The 23,627-nt window shown below is 35.0% G+C and overlaps 1 protein-coding gene across 2 annotated transcripts; it reads left to right on the top strand.

The window, feature by feature from the left end:
- The first annotated feature begins 6,646 nt into the window (after positions 1 to 6,646).
- On the top strand, positions 6,647 to 21,882 carry LOC145690333 (uncharacterized). 2 transcript variants are annotated; one of them, XM_081765122.1, is made up of 4 exons: positions 6,647 to 7,142; positions 14,125 to 14,273; positions 15,811 to 15,967; positions 18,997 to 21,882. In XM_081765122.1, exons 2-4 carry the CDS (start codon positions 14,244 to 14,246, stop codon positions 19,113 to 19,115), a joined length of 306 nt encoding a protein of 101 aa, XP_081621248.1. In that variant the 5' UTR covers positions 6,647 to 7,142; positions 14,125 to 14,243; the 3' UTR covers positions 19,116 to 21,882. The 2 variants fall into 2 exon arrangements, with proteins under 2 accessions (XP_081621248.1, XP_081621249.1); XM_081765123.1 differs by lacking the exon at positions 14,125 to 14,273.
- Positions 21,883 to 23,627: the final 1,745 nt, after the last annotated feature.

Genomic DNA, 23,627 nt, shown 5'->3' with positions numbered 1-23,627 from the left:
CAGCGGCACAGACACAGTACTGCAAAAGCCTGGTGAGAGAGAAACTGAGAATCTTTCACCGTCCCCAGAAATTCGTCCCAGGTTTCATTTCAAACACTAAACTTCAATTTAAAATGCATAACTCTTTGTAGTGTTTTGTGATTACACAATATTTAATCATTATCGAGATGGCAATATTACTATTTCTTTCTGTCAATATCACTTACCGTAATTAGTAACAGAAAGTAGAAAGTAATGTTTCTAATTTTAAACTTGAATTTCCATATCATTTTGATTAACGAAACTTAATGCAGTATAATATATTACATTGACAAGAGTAATTTTAATAGTAATTACAGTAGTAATTTCATATTGTTCCAGGCTACCTGAGCTAATATTAACAAAAAGAATAACTTAGGTTTCATGTGAGTAATTTCTAGAAATTAACGTAAAAACTGTAGTTGTAAAAAATAGTGTACAATATATTTGTGAAGCTAGTGTGCAAAAAAGGAGGATGCGCACGAAAAGTTGCAGAGAAAGAGTATTAAGAAAGTGCATCCAGAAAGTCTTAACAGAAAACAAAGCTTCAAGTGAATCCTAGAAAATTGAAGTAAATGTGTTGTTATAAATTACGCTCTCGTATTTGCTGTAAGAATTAGATCATTTCTGTCACCGATGTAGACAAGCCTTGCTCTAAACCTACATCCATTATATGCTCCAAAAGAACTCATAAACATATTTCATCAATGGGAATGTGAACATTTTACAATGAAGCCCCAATTTATCTAAATTGATCATTAACGCTGGCTCCCTGACAATGGGGATTCATTCAGATGGATTTCTCCAGCATGTTTTGACAATGTTGACGGAAATGTGTGAATTTTATAGCAAAGGCACTTTTCGTATTATTTAGGGATTCATTGTGTCACGCCATATACCTGTGTCGAAACTCAAATAACACTTATCAGAATTCCAATTGAGTCTTTTATTAACACCGTAACTATCCGAGAGTACTTATATTGAATGAAAAAAGGAAATACAGGTTTTTCTTCAATGGCCCTGAAGACTTAGGTGAATTTCAACAAATAAGATCTCTTACGGCCCAATCTTCACAATTTCTGTTTCCCCTCAACCTTATATGGCTTGTAGGATTACAGTCGCAACGAGGATAGAGTGGATTTATGACTACCATAATGAGAAATTCGAGAAAGTGTCCAATCATATTTAGTATAGCTGTATTGCAGTTGATCAAAGCAGAAAATGAAATCAGTTGTGTTGTAGTGATTGAAGGAGGATTTCTTATTTATTATGTTCCGTGTACTTACGGAAATATTATTCAAAACTGTAGCAACTACACTAAGTGTTCACTGAATTACGACCACCTACCTAATACTTTGTTGGTCTACTTTTGCTCAGAGGACGGCCTGAACACGGCGTGGCATGGATTCTGACAGTTACTGATACGTTTCCATGGGGATCTGACACCATATATTCCTGCTGGCATTCCACAATGAGCCCACATATGCTGGTGCAAGAGTCATGATGCGAAGAGCTCGTTCCGCAACATCCCTTACATGTTCTATAGGATTAATACCCGGTGAGTTAGAGGATCAATTCATACGCTACAATTCCGTGAAATGTTCCTTAAACGAAGCAAGTGCAGTTCTGGCTTGGTGGCACCGTGCATTGCCGTCCTGGAACATGTCTTCGTGTGGATAGAAATGTTGCATTATAGAGTGTACGTGATTCTCTAACACCTGCAGATATACAACGAATGTCTCGCTATGGTCCATACACACGAACGGTCCCAGTCCGTGCCAACAGAAGTATCCCTAAACCATACAGCCGTTCCCATCTGCCCGTACAGTACGCACCATACACGAGGGATTCATAGCTTCGTACTGTTGGTGCCAAACATGCCACAAACCGCGATTTATCGGACCAACACACCTTTTTCCAATCATCCATGGTCCAATTAGCATGTTCCTGCGCTCGAGCGCGACGAAGTCTGGGGTGACGAGTTGTAAGGAGTGGGTGATGAGGTTTAGTCTGCTGTGGAGCTGCATTCCTGTCAGTGTACGCCATATAGTTGCATGGGATATGGGTGTTGTGCACCCATCATTGTATTTGTCACATAATTCCCAGACACAGATAATTCGTTTGGCTGTCACGAGCTGTTTGACGCGACGCTCGTCCCACGTTTTGAACTTCTGTACGCCCCTGCGGTTCTGTCTCTTGGAGACTATTACGCATTTTCTTCCCACTCCTTGTACACCTTCACTACACAGGAACGGACGCATTCGACAAGCATTGCTGTCTGGGTTATTGACGCATCTATTGCTTGGGTAACCACAATCATGACCTATTAAAATGCTTATAAATCCTGCCCACCTGCCATTATAACAGTGTGCTGTCTGTTAACATGTAGCCTCGAGTGTGTTCTTTCTCTGCAATACTACCAGTCGAACAGTGTTGCCAAAATGGTGGCACAAAAAATCGCTAAACAAGAAGTGAAATGACTCCGATTTTGAATGAAAAGTCGCTATAAAGTTATTCGTGAAATTCGTTGTTTATAAGCATTGTTTTAAAATTTTAGATATTAAATAAACAATGTGTATTACTCACATCTATGTCAACAGAATGCAACCAATCCTTGAATTCAGAGATCATATTTTGGAATCATAATTGTTCCGAAATAAGTAACACTATAGTACATGTGATATACTTTTTAAAAAAAAGGAAAAGTGCAGATAATTAAAAGATGACACTGGACATTTGCCACTATGACAAATACCTACTCCCCTTTTATTCACGCATCTATAAATAATCTCACTGCTATCGATAATGTTGTATTACTTGTTCCTCTCAACGGACATGAAGGTTGTAATAATTGTTATCCGTTAGAGGACAAGAATAACAGATAATGCAGAATAGTGGAGGAGTGCTGTATTTTCAAACTCATTATCACTTTAACTGATTAAACAAACAAACAGAAAAGAACACAATAACTGCTTAAACTAATATAATAATGCTTCTCTACGGATGGACAGGTTGTTTCCAGCAAAAAGTCGCTAGATTTACAGTATGAGTAAGTCGCTAAATCGTCATTTAAAAATCACCAAAAAAAAAAAAAAAAGTCGCCAATCAGGAAAAATATTTTTGTCGCTATCGTGGAGGTTGAATCCCCTAGAATAAGCGACATTTCTTTCAAATTAGCAACACTGCAGTCGGGGTGGTCACATTGCTGTTGGTCACACTTCCTTGTGTTGAGGGACGGTCGCAATTCAGTGAGCTCTCAGTGTACATTGTAAACATGTATAGAAGCAAGCTCGTACCCAGGGAGCGTATAGAGGGGGCATTGCCCCTAAATTATTTTTCTCCCCTCTGAAACGTTACGCTGAAGCGAATTTTCAAATTAACTCAAAACCAGTGAAATCCTTGCAATTATATTTACCAAATCAAATTCAACTTTGCGAATTCTACTCATTTCTGTGTAAAATTTCTTGCTAGATGCACAAACACTTTCCATTGTCTTTACCCATTTCAAGAATTTCAAACCGTATACTATTATTGTAACCATCACAAGCATCTAAGGATATCAGGTGCACTTCCAAACAACAGTATCATAGTCCACAACGTTAGTTGTGATGTGAATATAAATAAACTGTAGTGTCTCGTTTATTTTGGAAGGTAGAATATTGAATGGAAACGTTGAATAAAACATATTATTCATTTTGTATTGATATAATCTAAAGTTGCTGTAATATAATTTTGTTCTAATGTTTAAAAATTAAATACTTCAATTTTAATTAATATGAAATAAAGTAGCTCATAAAGAGCTTGTATTAAGCACACAAAAATGAAACAAAAAAAAATCGATTATACGTATATAATAATATTATTCTCTTAAGTTTTTTTCTATTAATAAAAGAAAGTGCTTTGGGCTCAGTATTTATATCTTATCATATTTAGGCGTTAATAGAACAAGCTGCAGTAAAGGCTTACGAGAAATTAATAATTTGTACAAAATAGCCCTTACCGCTAGTCTAGTGAATAGAGCTCGTGCCTTTGAACGTGATCTTGTGTTTGATAGCCGAGGAATTCTTGAAATTCGAGAGCATTGTGGTGGTTCGTATTCTACTTTAAAATGTAAGTGTCGCGTTTTTTATAGCCTCGGTGCTGAAAAAAAGATGCTAAATTTTAACAAAATAAGTTGGTCTACTACAAAATATGAAATAAAATAGTGTTTTAATGTAGATAGAGACATATTAAATCAGTTTTAATGAACATATAATTATGTAATAATACAGTAAAAGTTAATTGTTGAAAGTTTCATTGTGACAAAAAAAAAAAAAATAATAAAATAAAATAAAAACGTAAGACGTACCGGGTTACTTTGCACAAGATTTAAGGAACTTTAAAGAAAATCGCATGTAACTTAAAAACGTAATGATTTAGAACGCTGTATTTTAAATATATAATAGGTAGATATATAAGGAAAACATTTGTACAAGTGCATTAGTAAATATTCAGTATGACCATAGTTATTGCAATATAAACTTTGGTGCAAAGTAACTCCATAGGTGGGGTTACTTTGCACAACTTACAAAAAAGTATGTTGAACATACGAACATAACGTTTCTGTGCAATGTTTCCCTTCAGTATTTATACATTTTACTTCCTACACAAAACTGCAAGCAGTCTACAAGTATTTATATTAGAATGAGGGTACTGGTATCGATACTTAGTATGCATTACCAATATTTGTAAAGAAAATTATGTATTTTCAGGTACCGGCACAGGAACCACCTTCTAATAGTTTAGCATATGTCCTAAAAAATGCCGACTAAAGAACAGAAAACACAATCCCCGTGAACTGATTTGCCTTGGTTATTCCCTATGTCCAAAAATATCATCCCAACCGTAATCGGTGGAAGATTTACGGGGTTTGGTACTTTCAGGCTGAAGCCCACCCAAATTGCGTGATTTCTTTTTTTTAAAAAAAAAACAAATGTTAGTCATTCCTATACGTATAAGCTGCAAGCCCCCACACGCCAAAAAATCGAGTGATTTCTTAAAAAAAAAAAAAAAACCGAAGTCTTTGTGATTGAAGCCACTCTCAAACTATTTTTCTGGATCCGCCACTGTTCATAATTTATTTTCCAACAAGAAATTCATTCCGGCATCTACCTACATAGGAAATTTACCTTACTTTAGAATGCATGAGGTTCCAGTAGTAATAATTTCCTTTCTAAGGAGTAGTTTGGACCGGTGCAACGTAACCCCGAGTAGAGGCTGAAACCGCCTTCTCCCAGTTTTACTTTTTTATGACTATAAAACGTTTCACATTTCAATTTCAACTATTGCATCAAAGTCCCATTATACACAGTAGTATTCTACGAAACCGAATTAACATTGACGGATATCTTTCAAATTTTGGCTGTTTTCCATACCTCTGCAACAACAAATCCTCCCGGTAATTAGAACTGATGTTAACCGCCAACATTATGGCCAAAATACAGTTAGATGTTCTATCTTACTGTGGCAGTTGAAACTTTCTCTTTATAGTTCATGGTTTTACCAACAGAGAACTGTGAAACTCTTTTCATATTTTGTGCAAAGTAACCGCTGATGTGCAAAGTACGGTATATCAAAATATTATGTTTATAATATTTTGTTTTCTGCAAATGGAACAACCATGATTAATAGGACGTGTGCTCACTCTAACGTTCAGTTAATCAACTTTTGTTTAGTCTAAATGCGACTTAATGACGTTCCTCACCTACGTTTACCATAATACTATATTGCCCTGAGCACCTTAATTGTATATCATCCCGTTTTTTTTTCTTTAAAATCTTTGTATATTAATGATAATGTTCTTAATCTTGAATTTGTGTAATGTAATATTGTCAATATATGATATTATGTATAAAAGAAGCTATAGTTGTTACAGTTCTATAAATAATAAATAAATATACAATTTCACGATAAATATATGATATTATTATTGTCAATATATGATTGTCAATATTATTGTCAATATATAAATATTTATTCTTCGGTACTTTGTTCTCATAATGTTCGGCAGGTCTAAATCTTCTGCTTTCAAAGGCTCCAACCTGCCATGGTATGTCACTGTCTTGACGTACGGTACAGCATTCATGCCGTAATTTTTCATATAAACTTATGGACTGTGAGCTGTCTCTCCATACTCCTTGTTCGGTTGCTACATAAATTGATGCACCAATGATGTCTGTTTTTACTCCTAACCTCCTTTCTCCGCAATTACAGAAAGACTTCTTCTAGCTCTTTACTAGTGGGTAACGTTCCCATTATAGCCGACACGTTCCCACGTTGAATGGCTATGCTTATGCGTTGAATCAGGAAACTTTTTGCTCGATTATCTCCTGATTTAATTGATAGATGGTGGGCGATTTCTTTTATAAATTTGAGGCCTCCTTCTTCCCAAGAACTGCTAGACTCAATTGCTATTTCGACAAAGCAATAGTTATCGAGTAGGTTGCTATATTTATTCCTTTTTTCTTTCGCTCTTCGAGTAGCTACGAGTCCAGCTTGTACTGAGGCATATTGTAGGTTGGAGGGGGCATAGGTGTCTGAACATGTGAAGTCCCAAATCAATGCCTTTCCTTTCTTCCAAGGTACTACACTGAGAAAATGGAGGGTTTGCTAAGCCAGGGTTAAATGAAAACTCGTTTGACAGTAGCCGAATTTCTGTTAAAAATACTCTCATTGAAGAAATTCTCTGGGTTATTGTAACCTAGCAGTGTTCGGTTAAATCATACTTTGCTGTTTTAACCTAATTCTAGGCTACTAATTTTGAAAAATTACATCTAACTAATTTACTCGGCTACTTCAAATAAGGAGAGATCGGTAAACACGCAACGCATTTGATAATTACCGAGTACGTGTGGTATTTTAGACAATGAAATTGCCGTTGCAGGGAAATTGGCGCTCTGCTTTATGATAAAGAAAAAATAACATCGCTGTTCTGTCGCGGTTATCTGTAAGGCGGCATATGTGTATGCAATAGTGTAATCACAGAGGAAAGTGGTGTAATATTTCCGTTAAATCGATTAAGATGGAGGAAACAAGAACATTATTAACAACATGGAGATTGGAACAATATATACCATTATTCGAAGGTAAGTTTGTGTTGATCATGTAGGTATGTATCGTTACACCCGGCTCATAGACCTTCGAAAAATAGCAGTGTCTTGCTAGTTGTTAACATAAACTGAAACGTAGCTTTCACTTTACGTCTGTACGAGACACCTCACACATAAATTTGATGTGATAATGCTGTTGAATTGTGCGTACAGGTTTACTTTTGGCGCACCACTAGGAAGGATGGGTTAAGTTTAAAGGTTAAAAAAAAAAAAAAAAAAAAACAGGAGAGAAATTAAGTAAGAAATGGTGATTTGGAGTTCTTATGTGTTATTTATGTGTGTATTCTTGGCAGTAAAGTTATGTTTAATAGGCTAGAATACTAGAAAGTGGGTTTTGGCAAGGGTACGAATTTCATTAACACAGAGAAAATGCATGTAGAAGTTGATACTATCTGCAATACGAGGAATGTTCCGATGATCGAGGAGCATGATAATCGTATAGGATGGTTAATCGGTACGTTGAATATGATATTTCCGCTTTGACTTTTACAGAATTACACAAGAAAATAGAATCTATTATGAAGTGAAAACCAACTTTTGTGAAAAGCGGCTAAAGTCACAGTTCTAGTGTAAGTAAAGTATTACCGGGAACCCTAAACTAACCTAATCGAAGAATTATTAATGGTTTAACTGCATTTTTGAAGGTTTGAAACTGGACGTAAGCCGAAAGAATTGTTGCAAAAATTAAAATTCTTTCACTAGTTTTCTTCTTATTGTGTCCTAAAAGGATTCTACTGGGCAGTATAAAAATATTTCACGTGGCATAGATAAAATTAAAGGAGGCAAACAAAAAAGTTCTTAAAAAATTACAAGTTGTGCATAAATACGGCTTTCGGATGTGTAACGTAAAAACTATAGTGCACAAAACACAAACCAACTTATGATAGGCGGCCACTAAAAGCACGAATCGTATCTAACCGAGTGACGGAAGGGCGAAGCTGACTCGCCGTCCCATTAGCGCGGGTTGAATCCGAAGGGACGGCGCGTTGGCGATGGTGGGTATACGCGAAGGCAAGGGTAGCAGAAAGTGGGTTTAGGCCAGGATACAAGTTTCATTAAAGCTTGTCATGGTTTCATACTAGTATAATGCTCCACTTTTAAACATAACAGGATCTGTACACGGTGGAGAAATATGCAGCCGGTGGAAAATAGAAACTTCAATTATTTTATCGGTCGTAAAGAACTTGTAACGCTATTACACTTGTAAACCTGAAATATAGTCGTATTATTTTGTTTCATTCTGTAGCCTGCAGAAATTTCATCCTGATAAATGGGTCTTTTCATGGAAAGTATTAAAAATTTGCCTGTAAATCTTTCAAAATGTGGTGCTCCAAAACTACTACAGCACCGAATTTTGGCTTATTTTGTTGGCTTCATGACAGTGACGGCGAATATGGTATTTAATGCAGTATGTAATGCCGAAAGTCACGGCATGTTACAAACTGAATTTCCCTTTGATATCTATTTCATTTCTTTTATATACGATGTGTAAATGAATTTGATTACTGATAGTATTTGCAATGCCTATTTTTGTGTTTCTTTTATGTAGTAGATGTAGCTTAGTATTTCAATTTAATTGGTATATATGTTTATGAATCTTTTACCCTGACGAGTCTTCTTCACTAGCACAAATACGTGCAATATGCATGATTATAAAGACGAAAGAAAGTGAATGAATGAGTTTAACCAGAATAACAATTAATTGAGAAATAGTTGGTGTAACTGAATGACAAGATTTATAATTTGCAAAAGCAATGCAAGGGAGGTATCATAGTGTTGAAAAATCAAATGTATTAGCACAAGTGAGGCTGTTCGTGAAAACTAGCGAAATTTTTAAGATCCTTTTCGGCATTATTGAAATGAATTGAAATGTAATCTTTGTTTTACGTCCCACGATTATGCCGGTTAGGCTAAAGGAGACGGTGATGATGAGTAATGAATGAAATGGTGGAATGAAGAATGTGGGAGGAAACGGGAGAACCCCGAGAAAACCCACGCACATGGTGTTGTCCACCACAAAGTTTACTTTGGGGGGGCTGGGATCGAACCCAGGACCTCAAGCACCAGAGGTGAACGCTCTACCACTGAGCCACCGCGGCCCCTTCCGGCATTATTATTGAGTGACCCTTGAATTTGAAACTTCAAATTTTGACAGTACATATGATTTGTGGCGTAGGATACCGCTAAGGAAGAAATTTTGGAAATTTGACGGCGTAGGTGTGGAAAAGAGGGTGGAAATTATTTTAATAAGATGTCAATATCTCTGAATCCCTTAGGCTTAGAAACTTGAAGTTGTTTGTTTCGACTTCTTATTTAAAATAAGTTGACAAGTGTTTAATTGTTTTGATATTTTAGTGAAAAGGAGGAGAAAAGAGGCGGAAAGAACAAAATCTAGTCTATTTGAAGAGGCATTTAGCTATGCAAATTTACGAAAACCTTAAATATAGTTGATTTGATGAAGCTCTTTTGCCATTTTTTCCCTTTTTTGTTAGCCCTTAAATTAATTCTAAAAATACTGTTTCTTTGAAAATAAAGTGTAAACATAAAAAGAGAAGAATATTTGTCATTATATACAATCGCATTAATTGATTTCCCATGAAAGGGTGTTTTATTACGCAACAAACTCTTAATTTTTCTTCTTCTCTCTTCCTACCTACAGCTTTACAGGTACTTAACAATAATTGTCGACTGAGAAATAATTTTAATGTCGCTCCCGTAACGGTGAAGTGCTTTTAAATTATTTTAAATTTCGCATTTCATTGCAAGAATGAGAGTTTCCTCATACAAATTTATTAACTTTTTCGGTTCTTCATGCTACGGAGATTGTTTTAGTTTATTAAAGAAAACAAATAGGACTTCTAATTAGCTTGAAAACACTCAATGCAACCATGATGATTCGTGTGGGTCTGCGGAGAAATTATACTGTTGTAAGGACTATATCTGTCGAAAGAAATACTACTGAAAATTGGGAGAATGGCAGCCTACACAAAGAAAAAAAAATCTTTGAGTTTTACGACTCACAAATATGCCGCGCCGCATAGGTTAAAACTACTTGTTATGAGAAATGAATGAAATGGTGGAATCTAGAAAGTGGGAGGATACTGAGAAAACCCATGCACACGGTGTTTGTCCACCACAAACCCTACTTGGTACGAGCTAAGATCAAACCAGAGGCTACGCGCATGCTCTACCACTAAACCATGGCGCCCTCCAGCCTACACAACCAATACGCAATCCAACGACGGTGCATCCAGTTCCACACCTCTGCTAGCTGCGACGTCATCTATGATTTATTTATATTCGACTGATAATTCTGGCTGTCTACTTTCACAAAGTAATTTGTTATTGAGAGTCATATGTTACCTGTTAGTCTTCACTGAATAAAATTCAACATTTCAAATTTTACTATAAATTACTTTTAATCGCACACACAAAAATTCATTTAGAATCTATAATTTAGGTTAGCAGCTCAAAATCTAGTTATATATATATATATATATATATATATATATATATATATATATATATATATATATATATATATATATATTGCATAAAAAAGCTTACTTGTTAGGGCCATCTAGCCTTTTTTCTTCAGAGGTTGTTAGCAACACTGATGGTGAAAGGGGCTCTTCTGTTTGACGCAGCGAATCGAGTACGTTCAGCTAATATATATATCTTTGTGTTGTAAAGTGTCAATTTTGGTTAGGAGTTGTTTTATTCTTGCTTTTAATATGAAAAGAAAGCGAATATAGAAGAGGCCCATAATGTGAATCTGCTCGTTTACTGATAGAAAGTCTCAGGTTTTGTATTTTCTCCCCTTTTGCTTTGAGTCCTTTCCTCTCCTCCGTGTTTATTAAATAAAAATTAGTGTTAGTGTACGATGTTGCAGCTCTGATAATTAACCGTGTCCATGAAATGTTCAATAGCTTATGCATCTTTATGAGATTCTAGTAAGTGCAAGTGAAAAGTTGTTGTGACTTAAATATAAAATACCGGTAGTAAATCTACAATGAGTTAACCAGTGTATATGTTATCAAAAGTTGCATCCTCTCAGGTTCCAAGATGCTAAAACGCTACGACTGGACCGAGAGCGCGGAGAGTCTGAAGCTTTCTGTCAATAATCTATTTGCTTAGGTATAATGTGGGTATTGAAAAGAAATATAAATAAACAGAGAATGCGAAAGTAAAAGTAATGAAAATCAATAATATAAGTTACCTTCTCCAACGGTATAGATATAAAAATAATAAATATTGTAGAAATTGAATATGTTATTATGTGTTCTCCGCAGATTTTTAATTGGATATGATACATTCACGACTAGCCTCCATAGTAGCTGTTTCCTTTTATTAATATTAAAATTAAGGAATCAGTAAATAGCCGCAAAATTGTAATAACAGAGCTTTTACTACATGTATAATGAAGAGTCAAATCGCTGCGCAAAAAAAAAAATCTTTTGTAATGCTTACAATAATCATTTACAAAAATTTAAATAAAAGGTTTCATGTAACAAATTCAGTTTATACACCGATTTCTTCAAATGTTTTCTGATAGCTTAAAGAATGGTTGTTCAAAAACAAGATTTTCTAACGAATAACTCGCACTCGGAGGAGCAAAGAAGAAGGGAGTGGGGTGAGATCATGTGATAAAATTTGTTTCTTTGAATTTGTCCTACTTGTCTGCAGGGCAATGTTAGTCTTCTAATAATTTAATATTACTTTTCTTAAATCTTAATTGGAAGATCAACAAGTGTAAATTTAATCACAACTAAATTTTATCACAATTTGAATTTTTAATAAATGCTAAACGACATGAAGGTGAAAGTTGTCTTTAGAATCTAGTAATGTTAAATGTGTTAATACAATGTATTTTATTGTTATTTAACTATTATACGTACTATACGTCTCAAGATGGTAGAAATTAGGCATAAAGTCTTTCAGTAAGTCATACTATAGTTTTAGAGTGTGAATATTGAAAGTATCTTAAAAAAAAAAGATATTTTTGTTTTGTACTAAGGTCAAAGTGTTCAGTGCTGCATGCTCCTTTCAGATATTGAACTTACTCCGTATTTGATTTCCGGTATTTAAAAAAGTTAAATTTTAATAAGTGGAAGTTTAAATAGATTTTATTAAAATCTTGTTGTGGCTGTGTCTTAGTCAAAATAATAACCAGAGGACAAAGTTAATAGTGCAAGACCACAAGTCCCCACTGTGGTTCATTTGTTCGATGCTCGATAATGGTAGTTATTGGCTTTTGCTGTAAGTGCTTGAGACGCAGCACTCATGATAGTTATTGGCTTTTGCTGTAAGTGCTTGAGACGCAGCACTCATTACCAACGGAAGTAGTACAAATTCATAGCCTGCAACTTAGTTTATTCGATTTTGAAATTATTACAAATTTTAAGGCTGTGTACATACAATATTCTTTATAATGGAGAGTGATTTTTTAAGCGATTCCCTTATACTATATGGTGATACAATTACTTTATACGAAAGCTAATATTAATTTGGATTAAAACCAACCTCTTTTGAAGTATGGTGCCATCGTGCAATGGGTCAATATCAGATCTTTATGTATAAAATGCAAAATCTCGAGTGGCTGATTGAATGAATGACTGACCCTCGCACAAGCCAAACCGCTTAGGCTAGAAACTTGAAATTTGGTCAGTACATAGGGTTTGTGACGTAGGGTAGTACTAAAGAAGGATTTCTGGAAATTCGGCGGGTATGTGAGAAAGGGGGGTGGGAAATATTGTAAAGATGGCCGTATCTCCTAATTCTTTAAGGTTAGAAACTTGACGAATTGTATTTGGACTTCTGATTTAAACAGTTTGACACGTGTTTCAGTTTTTTATTATATTTTATAAAAAATGGGAAGAAAAAAAAGAAAATGAAGAGAGGTGTGTGTTTGTAAGTATTATAGTAAAATATCGATATGTCGAAACATTGAAGGTTAAAAACATGGAATTTGGGGTTTGGACTTCTCATTTAAAATAATTAGACACGTGCTTCGGGGTTTTTTGACATATTGCCTAGAAAAAAATAAAAGGATGGCAGGGGGAAAATGGGGTGGGAAATATTTTAATAAGATGGAAATTGCTTAACTTAGAAACTTGAAGGGACGTAGGATTCGTGACATAGAGTATCTCTAAGGAATGATTTATGGAAATTCGACGAGGAAGAGGGGAAAGTATTTTAATAAGATGGACATATCTCCCAATCATTAGCATTCTTCGGAATACCCTTTTGGGCCATTAAGTTAGAAATTTTGAAGTTGTGTATTTGGAATTCTGATTTTAAATAATTTGACACGTGTTTCAGTGGTTTTTGATATCTTAGTAAAAATGGGAATTTCGAAAATTCTGTTTACTAGGGTGGAATTGTTGGTCAGACGCAGCGAAGTGGGTATGTGAAGCTACTATTATATATAAGGTGAGGCATTTAAAACTCTATCTGGAAATATCTGAAAAACTAAGACAGAAAAGTTGAAATTTTGCACCATTCAAACATCGGCACAGATGATTAATAAACTTTATAATAAACACAAATACAGAAAATTTATAATAAATACAAATACAGAAAGCTTATTACAAAATAATTACAAATATTATTTAGAAAGTAGTTAAAAAGGAACCAGTACATGATAAGTCATCAAATATCCTTGAGTTCTTTCTTCTAGTCCTGCCTTAACCTAGATTTTTGGGTAATTCATATTCACACTTTAATTTCTATGGATGGCAACACTGAAAATTCTTCCGATTCATATTTCGGGTGTAGAATAACATTATCTATTATTGTGGTAAGTTACATTTCATTATCTCTTTCCACTTACGAGAAACAGGCAGAAGAAAATATGTTAGCTTTTGTATCATTTTTAGTAGTCTGCCCCCGTAATCACATCACACCTTGCAGTCTTATTTTGTCTTACAGAAGTGTAATTATTTAATATATTTTCCAGAGAATGAAATTACTAGCAACATAATGGCCATGCTCCAAGGCGAAGACATAAATTCTCTGTTTCCAAAAGTGGGACACAGAGCATTGTTCAGGAAACATTGGAACATGTGAAAGAAAGATATGCATCCACTAGTAGACTGTGATTCTGCGGTTAGTTGTATATTTTACTTATTCGTAGTTTTATCATTACTAACATATCTGAAGTATATAAATGACAAAGCTTCCGAAGTATTTAAAGGTATCGTATAGTTATATTACACTTCCAAACGATACTATGCATAAGTGTAAGAACAGAGTTCCTACTTCTCAGAGAGAACTGAGAGAAAATGTTGCAGTTCAGGGGAAAAGACTGGAAATCAGGGAAAGTCAGGGAAATTTTATAAAATATATTTTTCTAACATTAATTGTACACCAATTTCAGCTTAACCAACCATTATAATACCTATTTGGTTTTTATTTCTATTTTCTATTTACACCTGAGCTATTGAGATGTTTTAGAGCAGAAAAGCTCACCACTGCTGGAACATATAATGTTAGTATGTTAATTTAGAATGTGTTTTATACCTTTAATTACTTCTGATTTGAAATATAGTTAACTAATAACTCTGATTGCACAATACTATTCCATTTGTGATAAATTACCTAATACATATGTTCCAGTAGTGATGACCTGCGCACATAGGCTATTTTTGTCATAATAACTTTTACATAATGGCATTTTGGGATATTAAATTCCAACAAAGGTGTTTGTGACTAAATATAGGTTTAGAAATTATTATTGTAAACCTAATAAAATATAGTACCAGAGAGCAAGGAGCATACGTGCTACCCTAAAGATGTTCTCATTTCCCCGTTAATGATTGTTAGACGAGACATTCCCATTGGCGAATAACTGTTCCCTTTTAGTCGTAACAGCAGAAATCAAACAGGCTCCTTATATAAACAGTTACTTTGAAACAGAGTTGCATAAAATTCAGCTATGATACCTCCCGCTTCTCTGCCGATCACAGTATACAGTAAGCACAACAGAAAATAATAGCATAAATGACCACACACAGGGAAGCATAAATGACCACACGTCTTCCTTCTATTTGACATCCACGACAAACGGGATAAGTTGATATTAGAATACCTTGAGGTTTTTGGACTTATATTTAATATTGAATGTATTTAATGCCTTAAGATCTTAATTTTAAAAATGTAATAGAAAATGATGCATAAAAGAACATTTGTTAACAGAAGTAACCATACACTTTTCATTTGGTCTTGGAAATATATCAAGGTATTCTTGTCGTGTTATAACATCTACTTTCTGTTGTTCGCTATCAGTATTTCTCGCAGGATTGCTCATTGGAATAAATTTCATATCTATCTCATTTAGATTTTGGATGCATGCTTACTAACATCATTTATTAAATGTTTCTTATTGTCGAACTAGTAAATGTGGAAACATATACAATATTCACTCATTGGCAGGCCTTTTGTAAGCAAGAAAGAATCAAACATACTAGTATTCTGTATTTTAACGAAGTAGGCGTAATTTCTTCAGGCACGTTTCTTTAACTAGCTCAGGTACTGGCAGCGAAACACCGTAATGATAATATATCTTAATGTCTTTGTAAGTAATATTAATTTATATTGCAATTAGCTACTACAATAATGAAAATAATTACTTTTTTCTTTCCAGCTCCTTAAGGACTATGAGTACATGTACTCAGACAACACAATCAGCTTCTTTGAAACTTTCCCAGTATTAAAATCAAAACTTTTTGACGTTGCCACAAAAAAGAAGAAACCACGAAACTCTGATGGTCGACTGTTTCATTTCCTACAGTACAAGAACGGTACGTAACTTTTCCCTGTGTAAAAGTATGTAACAAAGCAGAACCTTTAAACAGTGACCCCAAAAAAGGGTATTACTATGCTTTGACAATTAACGTAAGTGTGCATCCAGAGTAAAATTAACTGATGAAATTGTTTCATTAATTCTATTGAAGTAAGTTCATGGAAATCCTGAAACGAATTGCTTAAGGAAAGAAAAGTTTCTACGCTAAAGATGAACTTTCTTTTTTACATATCATTTAGGAAAATATGAAAAAAGATTAGAAAAATATCTGTACTAACTAGAAAGCAAGTTCTATGGTTTAAACCAGGTTTTTAGGGTTGAAGTAAGTTTATATATATATATATAGAGAGAGAGAGAGTTTTAAAGTTTTTTTTTTTTTGTCTGTCACAGCAAAAACTGTGAGAATTATTGACAAACGGCTTTCTGAAATCGATTCAGCATCCAAAGAATTGGTTGCATCTCCTTCAACAACCATTCACTTATACCGAAAATGGTGGAAATGGACCATTTTTGGTTTCAATACTAATGGTCATAACTCAAAAATGGTAATGCCTAGCGACAAACGGTTTCCGGAAATCGATTAACGATTTCAAGAAAATAAACCATCTCTACTCTTGCGTTTATACTAAATCCGAAAACGGTAGAAATTCACTACTATTTCCGGTTTCAACATTAATGGTCATAAATAAGAAATGGTCAGTGGTATCGACAAGCGGCTTTTGGGAATTGATTTAGCATCGCAAGATTAGATCCCATTTCCTTGAACCAGAAGTGGTAGAAATCTACTACCTCCTGTTTCAACAGTAAGGACTACAACTCAAAAACGGTAATAGGTAGCTCAAACAGTTTTCGCAAATTGATTCAGGGTTTTACTATTGCATTTGTATATTTGAAGTATACTGTACCTTTAAATTGTGGAATAATACTTACTTGTTTACATTATGTAATTCGTCACTTCTGTCTCTGCTTGAAAAATATGGCTATAGATAACGTTGATATAAGAATTTAGAAGCTTCATTGGTGCAACTTCATTTTCATGTAACGTGATCTACGAGGGTCAGCTGAACATTTCGAGGCGTCAAGTGAAAGAATGTAATTGCGTCTTTGAAGTACTTTTATTTCTCAACGCATCTGCCACCCATGCGGCATTTGGGTAGGTCGAGCGTGGGAACGAACCCTAGTCTGCTCTGATCGCCCTCAGCTATTCCAGATAAATGCCTGGGTAGTACCTTATCTGAGGGCAGGCGAACTTCGTTCCTCCGTCTTAGCCTCACTTTAAGGGCTGATGAGACTTAGTAGTTGGATGCCCGAACCCCTCCTTATGTCCTTTCCTTGAATAAATAAATAAATAATAATAATAATAATATAATAATTTTACATATCAAGTAATGTGGTCTTCTTTAGCTACAATAAACACAATTCAGTCGGATCTCAATGCTTATATAATATCCAAAACATACGTCTAGAAAGTCCCGAAAAGCAGGAATCTTGTGTGGTTTTCCGATCATTAGCTGATTAAAATTCCTGTCCAGTAAGATTTTTTCCCTTTTAACTTTGGGAACAAGTTGACTGGAAGACATGGGAAAGAGTATTGTTCTTCAGTCGCGGTACGGCAAAAGTAGATCTGCTGGATAATCGTTTACTTCTCTGGTTCAAATTCCAGCAGTTCTATATGCTTTGTATTGGACAAGTATTTTGTGTATATCTGGTTTTGCTGAGTAACCAATTGTTTATTGATGGTGTGTATAGGTTTCTTCATGGTACTTCAATTTCCTCTTACTCTCCTTCCAGCAAGTCTATTATTATCATTCATCTGTTCTTTTCACTCAACCTACAGTCACAACAGCAGGAAATTAAACTAGATCAAGGCATCCAGTTCCTGCATGAGAAACATATTTCTTCAATAGCTATTATGCTATCTTTATTTCTGTCGACAGTGTCACTGTTCAATCCCTTGGTAAGATCTTCAGAAACAAGGTTTGTCTATAGATGTACCAAACAAATTATGGGACAATACCAGCAAAGATGGTTCAGAACGATACTTCCCAGCCCTGCTTTGCCTCTGCAGGGCAGACCTTTTAGTCATTGGGGTTTTAACTCTTAACTGGATAAATACTTATATAGTTGTATTTTCTTAAACAAAGTCCTTAAAAAAACTTTTTTTTTTTTAATTCATCTGATTTAAATCTCAACCCTGAACATAGCTAGAGCCCTCCCAAAAAGAACAATTTGATTCTAACTTGCTACCTACTTTCATGTTGTTAAAGGCCTTTACACATTCAATCCAAAACAATCATTTCTACGGTGAGCTGGGATGCGGGAAAAGGACATGGTTGGGGGGAAAACGTTGAACATTTCACAAAGTGTAGCATGTTCACATCTCGCTGATTTTTTGCTTTAAAAATGTCCTTCCGGTTAAAAGCGCTTGAAATATTATGGAAATTGCATTAGTTTTTTTTTTTCCATTCAGTCAACATGTTCTGCTCACAACTTATTTTGGACTTTTTCATTCTAAATTGAAATATGGTATTATATTCTGGGGATCTACTGCACTGCTAAATTCCATATTCGTTTTACAAAAGAGAGCTTTAAGGTTTATGACCGGAAGTAAACTTCGAACTTCTTGTAAACCTCTATTTAAATTTCTTGAAATCTTACCTCTTCCATGTTTATATATATATGAACTTCTAAAATTTGTAAGAAAAGATATACAGATAGATACAAGCAGCTTCCGGTTGAACACAGATATTCATAGAGTCATTCGTGACACGGCAATAATAAAGCCGAGTTATGCAGAGAATTCGTACAGTTTCAGTAGCTGAGTGTTATAGCGCTCACATTGGTGCGTGGAGTCACTAGTTTGATCCCACTCATGCTAAGTGAAACTTGTAGGGGACAAATACTGTGTGTGATGGTTTTGTCATTGTCGTCATCAAAGAATATTATATTTCTGCAATGGAACTAAATCTTATTTGTAAGAAATTCATTTATAAATTTATTTACTAGTACTTTTCAACTTTATTCCAGATTCGGAAGAAGTATCAACATTAGCCGCTTTTCTACCCATACCCTATCTTATGAACGTAAATAGCGTTCATGTGAAAACTTCGCAGAAGATTTGGAGACCAACTAAGGCCGAAGTATAAGAGGGCTTCATCTCAAGAATACAAACGTGTACAGAACTAAAAGACAGCATAAGTGCAAGGCAAGCGAAGTTCAAAGATCTGCATTTAACAGTACAGCCATACGTCATGGTTGTAGGAAGAGAACTGAATGAAGTAAGTGGCTTTCACGTAATAGTCGATGATGTGGTATATGCGTTACCAAATATAATAAGTGCCGTGGACTGCTGTTTTAAGATTATATGGTCCTTAAATGCTAGTTATTCGGTAGAATCTCATGATGTGTGGGCATTTCTTCAAAGATCATGTTACCATTTATCGTCAACTCACGACAAGGAATCAACAGCCATCAACACTCTCCTTAGTGACATTGGAGTAGCTTAATATACATGTTATATATTCTGACTTTTATCTTTTACGAAACAACAATTCTTAAATAATTACCATCCAAGTATATTTAGTTTCATAGCTTTTGTAATAATATGTATAAAAGTGTAACTTGAATGTAACAGTCATTAATTGTTATAATAACTTTTCAATATGAACGGTAAGCAATATGTGATACTTCGTTGTCACTTATAATTGTCTTCTTATTTCTCCTAGCCCAGGGATGGAAAACATGCGACCTCCACCCCTGGGCTGACAGAAATAAGAAGCTAATAAATTCAGTTCCTTTGAGTTTTCACTCCCCTTCAGCAACAAGGCTCTATGAGACGTGGACCTACAGCTTATCGTAGCATCCCGATGGAAATCGAACCCGGGTGTCCCGCGCCAAAGGCTCGTATACTATTTACTTAGCTATGAGGAAGATCTCAAAGTGCGGCCTTCAGTGTCTGTTATGAAAAATACTAAATTACAGTATGGCGTCGAAAATTCGAACTATTTGGGGCCACAGGTAGTTCGGATTTTCGAAAATTACCAGAAGAAAGTCATTTAGGCTTAAATATACTGTACGGTATGCACTTTTATCGATACAGTGTTATACAGTACATACAGTAATTACAATACCGTACGTAAGACTATTTACATTTAATGTTTCTGAAGAACCTGCTCGTACACTAAATTACACTGTTCTTGTAACACTCTTAAAATTATCTTTTATAGGCCTAAGGGAAAATAAAAATATGTATGCCAAATAATTACATATGAATGAGCTTTTGTAAAATCATTGACTTCAGACAAAGAAAACTCAATTAGTGTACTGTCACTAGCTTCTAGGGACCACGTTCTGATTTTTGACGTCCGGATTATCGACGTCCTACTTTATATAAAAATATGAAATACATGAGAAATTTAATTTTGAAGTTAAATATATCAAATAGTTTCATACAGTTTCATGTACATTATTAATGTAATTGAGTTCCCTCCATGGCTAAGCGGGTGACATATACGTCTTTTGAGTGGGAGACCCGAGTACGACTCCCGATGGGAGCTCATGTTGCTCGGATTCCAGGTTAAGCTGTAGGTCCGTGTCGCATGTAGTCTTGTTGCTGGTAACTCCAAATAAAATAAAATCAAGATCTATTCAAAATTATCATATGCGACAATTCGGGGAAATGGTGTTCTCAGTAAGGCTTTCAAAACAAATTCCCCAGCTCTTTTGAAATGTAATTTTGAAAATGAAGGGGAAACGTTGTACTTAAAAATAACATTATGTTAAAATGTGAAGTTCATAAAGACGAAACTGTCCATATTGTAGAAGTTAACATTTATCAGTTTTATGTGTGGGTAGTCACGTAAGAGACACGTCAGGAGATTTTTCTCGAGTGACTTTTCATTGAACGTGTTCAATAGTGCGTTTGAGAATTAATGTTCATTATTAGACAGTTGTTTTGTTTTACCTTTATATTCTTTAGGAAGACCTTCAAGTCTATATAAATGTTATGAATGTTATATTGATTTTTTTTATTATTAGGAAGTTTTCATATTTGGTAAACATGTTAATTATGATCGTACTCCGTAATTTTAGGTGTAAGTAAATAACTGTTCCAACTCTTTGTAATCGCTTGAAATGATGACATGTCTAGTTTAACGTCCCACGTTTCTGCATTGATGCTAAGGGAGACGGTGATAATGAGCAATGAATGAAATGGTAAAATAAAGAAAATGAGAGGAAAGGGATAACCCTGAAAGAATTCACAAACTTGGTGTTTGTCCACCAGAAAGCTCACTTGGCGCGAGTATGGATCGAACCACGGACCTCACGCTCTACCACTTAGCCAATGCCACCCAATTTGTACTCGCATTAAAAAAAACTATGCTAAAGGAAAGTAACTAGTTCAGTGCTCTCCTATGCCATTGAGCGTCTTTTTATTCTTGAGTCTAGAGCCAATACAGACCCTACTTGGTCCAGTGGCTAGAATCCTTACCCTCTGTGTGCGTGGTCCCTGATTCGATTACCGGTGGAGTACAGTTGAACGAAAAAGTGGTTCGTATTCATTTTAATCAATAAGTTCACGCCTCTTTTAGCCATCAAAGTACAAACGTAGGACGTCAAACTACAACCAATCTCGAATCAATGCGGCACAAAAAGAGAATAAGCTATAAGTGAGCATAGGTGGTCTGCAAAATTATTTACTTGCACTTACAAATTCGGCCTATATAAGATATATGTGTATGTTCAAATATTTTCTTTTTCTGTTAAAAGTTATAAGGGTACCAATGTAAATAATCAGGTACTTGTTTTGAAAGAGAGTATTGGCTACCTAAAAATAAGAAAGTAAGCTTTGAATTATCTGTATTTCTCTTACGAAGAGAGATTTGTTTTGTTGAATCTTATCTATGTCATAAATGTGCTTTCCTTTGTTTTCTTTCTTCTCTACTTAGTAGAATTCATGAAATAAAGTGTATTATATAGCATAAATAATTGATTTTCTTTCAATAAGTAATACGTATTTCCCTCTTGCAATATCTGAGTGTCAGAAATTCCTAGAGTTAGCTACGGTTATGTTCCGTAAATATCAGGAAGAAATTTTTCTACTCTTTTGCGTTTTTGTCATTTTTTGAACTGAAAATAGAACCGTAATCTTGTTTATTTCAGTTCAAATTAAATGTTTTCATATTTTGATTCCATATTTTATTTCATATTTGTTTTCATATTTTATTTCTTACGTCGCCTTACGTAAATGCGTATTGCTATTGACAGGAACTTCTGACAACATAGTGGCCGATCCAGAGCTTTTTTTTTTCCTTCTTTGGTTAGCGTTGCTAAGGTAGTTGGTATTTAAAACATCTCTGCTAGTTGATAACTGCTTATAAGGTAGTTGGTAAAATTATTATCTCTGCTACGATAATTCGTAAAATATTTTTCAGAACTATAACTCTTATCCGCACCATTCTAATCGCAAAAAGACGCGTTTCTCGACATAAATCTCCTTAAGGAAACAATCAAAACTTGAATTCACAATAATTTATGTACCTATCTTCTGTCAACAGATTTATGCTAAGAAACGTGTCTTTTGGAGATTAGAATGGCGCGGACAAGAGCTATAGATCTGGAAAATATTTTGAGAATTATCTTAGTGCAGAGGGCATTTTTACCAACTACCTTAATAACAGTAAACAACATGCTCAGTTAAATCAGCCGAGTTAGAAGGTTATTTCTACCAACTACCTTGGTAACAGTAACCAACATACTCAGTTAAATCAGCCGAGTTAGAAGGTTATTTTTACCAACTACCTTGGTAACAGTAACCAACATGCTCAGTTAAATCAGCCGAGTTAGAAGGTTATTTTTACCAACTACCTTGGTAACAGTAACTAACATGCTCAGTTAAATCAGCCGAGTTAGAAGGTTATTTTTACCAACTACCTTGGTAACAGTAACCAACATGCTCAGTTAAATCAGCCGAGTTAGAAGGTCATTTTTACCAACTACCTTGGCAACAGTAACCAACATACTCAGTTAAATCAGCCGAGCATAGACGGTTATTTTTACCAAGTACCTTGGCAAGAATAAATAATACCCGGTTAAGGCAGCCGAGTACAGGGGGTTATTTTTACCAAGTACATTTGCTACATTAACGAATTTTGCTCGGTTATTTTTACCCTGTACTACTTGGTTGATTACCCCCTCGGTTGAATTAGGCAACTACTCGGTTAAATGCACGACAGTTAATTAACCGAGTAGCACTCGGTTGCAGTAACCGAGCTCTGGGCATGCTCTATATTGACAAAGCAACTTGGTTACTGGCAACCTAATTTTGGCTAATTTAACCCCAAAAATTTTCTCAGTGTAATGTCATACCATCGGGTCTTTTTCCGTCAGATCGGCTGCATCCAATTGGTTCCCTCACTGCTGGGACTCCTGCTGATATTAATGCTCTTGATATTATATCATTTACACTTGAATGACGTGGGTGTCTGCCTGCGCTGCTTTTGCACGACAAACCGTGTAATACTTTTTTATCTACAAAGGTATTACAAATGGGGCAGTGGTGTGGTTCACATATATCTGCTTCCAACCGTAGTGCAACTGATACTCGGAAGCTCTCATTGGATAGGTGTAGGCCCAGAGATGGTGATGGTAGAGCTTGA

This window comes from Thermobia domestica, chromosome 7, assembly GCF_964235325.1.
Source record: "Thermobia domestica chromosome 7, izTheDome1.hap1.1, whole genome shotgun sequence".
Classification (NCBI taxonomy): domain Eukaryota; kingdom Metazoa; phylum Arthropoda; class Insecta; order Zygentoma; family Lepismatidae; genus Thermobia; species Thermobia domestica.
The sequence above is the reverse complement of the archived record's forward strand: the minus strand, read 5'-3'. Positions and strand labels throughout refer to the sequence as shown.